This window comes from Plectropomus leopardus, unplaced genomic scaffold, assembly GCF_008729295.1.
Source record: "Plectropomus leopardus isolate mb unplaced genomic scaffold, YSFRI_Pleo_2.0 unplaced_scaffold28602, whole genome shotgun sequence".
Taxonomy (NCBI): Eukaryota; Metazoa; Chordata; class Actinopteri; order Perciformes; family Serranidae; genus Plectropomus; species Plectropomus leopardus.
Window position 1 is genome coordinate 844 of NW_024631160.1, and position 3,118 is coordinate 3,961.

The following is a 3,118-nucleotide window of genomic DNA, read 5'->3' on the forward strand; positions in this document are numbered from 1 at the left end:
CGAAACTGTCTCCTGCGGAAAGGAGACTTTATTCACCTTTTGTACTTCCTATACTTGCTAACCAAACACATCTGTCCTGTTCACTTGAGGTACAACAAACGTACTTGTATACTCATGTGGACTTCCTTAAAATGGCCTGACCTTAAACGATCCGTGTAGCTGTCAGACTGACGTGTTTTCAAGTTATTGTCTCTTACACTCAGTTGCTAATTAATTAGGTACAACTCTGCAACAAATCCAACTTCTTGAAAGTTAAAATCTCCAGTTCTTGTAACTGTGTTGTAGAGCTTCTGTTTTACATCAAGTAGTAAAATATGTGGAGAAAATGTGAAAAACACATTACGTATACAGTACTGTGTAAAACTTTTAGGCCACCATAGATTTGTTGTTTTAGCAAATGTTTTAATGGGGATATATGCACAGATTTATTTCTCAGTCTCTTTAATAAGATACATTATGTTAAATTCGGCTTCCTGGTCGTGAGCAGAGTATCAGTGCACTCAGAGTCTTCATAATGACCATAAACTTTAGTCATGAACAAAAATTTAATTAAGAAAGTACAAAGTACTTAATTAAGAAAATACAAGGTAAAATAGTCGTTATGATGGTATAGTTTATTGTAAGGCTGCAGTATAAGACTGCATTGCCTATTTATTAATCTAAGTCTACCTACTTAACTGTCAACTTTGTGTTTTATCTCCTACTTCTAGATGGCATCATTACAGTTGAATACTTGTTTATCTTCTGTTTCAGCACTTAATATTGTTTACCAAAGAAATGGTGATGGAGAAGCCAAGTCCCCTGCTTGTAGGGCGGGAGTTTGTGAGGCAGTATTACACACTCTTAAACAAGGCACCAGACTTCCTGCACAGGTAATTACCAAAATGCGATGCGGTAGACACTGAAACTGTTGGTGTCAATAATGCTCTTTGACTGTGATATCTTTTTTGCCGTTAGGTTTTATGGGAGGAATTCTTCCTATGTTCATGGAGGACTTGACCCGAGTGGGAAACTGGCAGAAGCGGTGTATGGGCAAGCGGTAAGTACTGCGGCTCAATAATGGAGATTCAGGTTGAATATACGGTGTAGTAGGTGTCAGGCGCACATTTTTTATTTAAATTGTTGATAATATAGTATTCTTTTTGATGAAATTGAATATAGCACAAAATTAATCATGAGGAAGGAATAGATGTCGGAGAAAACGGTGCTTACACAACTTTCACATTTTATAAAACTTTCTGCCTTTTTTGTAACAACTTTTTATTTCCTTCGCCAAGTATTTCTGTTGATTGAGTTTTGCCAAAATTGAGTCAGATATAAAAATGTGAATCCTCACTCTGCTTTCAAGGTTGAGCTGAATAATGAATGTGAAAGTACAGGAAGACCTCAGTGTGTTGATTCTTGAAGTAAAATGGAATCAGCAATTAGAGCAGGGAAATGTCTTTTTAATTTCAAGATAGTGTCAGTATTTGCCAGTCTGTCTCTTCCTTCTCTCTTCATAATCCTTTTTGTTTATCCACTTGTCTCCGCATCTTGTAGGAAATCCACAAGAAGGTCATGTCCCTGCAGTTCAGTGAATGCCACACAAAGATCAGGCATGTGGATGCTCATGCCACGCTGAGCGATGGAGTCGTGGTGCAAGTCCTCGGAGAACTGTCCAACAATGGTCAGCCTATGAGGAAGTTTATGCAAACTTTTGTGCTGGCTCCTGAGGTAAGCCCCCCGCCACACACACACACACACACACACACACACACACACACCTACCTTTCTGTACCATGAACAGGCATCAAGGTTTACTGATGACATCAGTAATTAGTAATGATTTCTATTTCTGCCTTAATAACTGTACATGGAAATTTTGGACATTTTATTGGAGCTGATAGCAGGAGATGAGCTCCTGTTGCTTTTAAGAAATTAATGACAAATCATTCTTTGTGGTCCTTGAATTTAATGTGAGATTTGATCGTTAAAGCGGACACTCGATCATTAAAATATGTGTGGATTTATAAAATTTCCTTAGGGTTCCGTGGCAAACAAGTTCTACGTCCACAACGACATCTTCCGTTACGAGGACGAGGTATTTGGAGACTCTGAAGCTGAGCTTGATGAGGGTAGGATGTCCAAAAATAATCCTCAAATAAATAGTGTTTTATTTATGAGTTTTTTAGTTCACGATTTCATGCTTAAATATGAGGGTGCTGATGAAAAGATTTTTATTTCCTTGCTCTGTCTTAGAATCGGAGGAGGAAGTTGAAGAGGAGCCAGACGAGAGGCAGCCGTCCCCTGAGCCACTTCAAGAAAGCCCCAACAGCACCACCTATTACGAACCCCACCCTGTCGCGTACGCTAATCATTTATCATAATCTCAATAATATTATTAGTGTGTTTTCTCTTTATAAAGCATCTAGTATAAATGATTTTGCCTTGCTGAGCTCGTTTATCTTTTGAAGTGACAACATGCTGATTTGTGCTCTGTAGTAACGGAGTAGAGGAGCCCATGGAGGAGCCAGCTCCAGAACCCGAGCCGGAGCCTGAACCTGAGCCCAAAGTAGAGGAGATAAAGCCTGAAGTAGATGAGAAGGTTCTGGAAGAGATGGAGGAGAAAGCACAGTCACCGGTCCCTGTGGAGTCCCCACCCAACACCCAGGAGCCTCCCAAGGTGAGACTGGCGTGTGTCTGCACGTGTTTAATTTCTCAGTGGTTTCCTGAATAACCAGTCCGAGTTCACTGAATCTAAGCCGACGTGCCAAAATCACGTTAACAGTTAAACTCACATTCTTTGTTTGATGCATCAGCAATTCTAGATGTATTTTCTATTTTTTCAGAGTATTGCATACAATCATGACTTTGCTGTTTTGTTTTTTTTGTTATTGATTGCAATAAGTTATAGTAATGCACTCTTTATACAAATGAAACTTTTTAAACCAGCATTACATCAACGCTCCTGTTTTTGTTGTTTTTTCCTTTTACAACCGGAAAGTATATTTAGAAAAGTAAATACAATAATCTAAAGTAATATAAGATAAAAATCTCTCTCTGTATATTCATGTTCATACATACACATACATATGTATGCTCCTCCACATATACATACATGCACACATACACCCATATA

The 3,118-nt window shown here is 38.6% G+C and overlaps 1 protein-coding gene across 1 annotated transcript; it reads left to right on the forward strand.

Moving 5' to 3' along the window:
- Nucleotides 1–728: 728 nt before the first annotated feature.
- On the forward strand, nucleotides 729–2,662 carry LOC121938141 (ras GTPase-activating protein-binding protein 2-like; the record flags this gene model as incomplete). The annotated part of the gene is made up of 6 exons (XM_042481419.1): nucleotides 729–872; nucleotides 958–1,039; nucleotides 1,540–1,713; nucleotides 2,024–2,114; nucleotides 2,239–2,344; nucleotides 2,482–2,662. Coding segments are annotated over exons 1-6 (729 nt in total), but the record flags the coding sequence as incomplete, so codon positions are not given.
- Nucleotides 2,663–3,118: the final 456 nt, after the last annotated feature.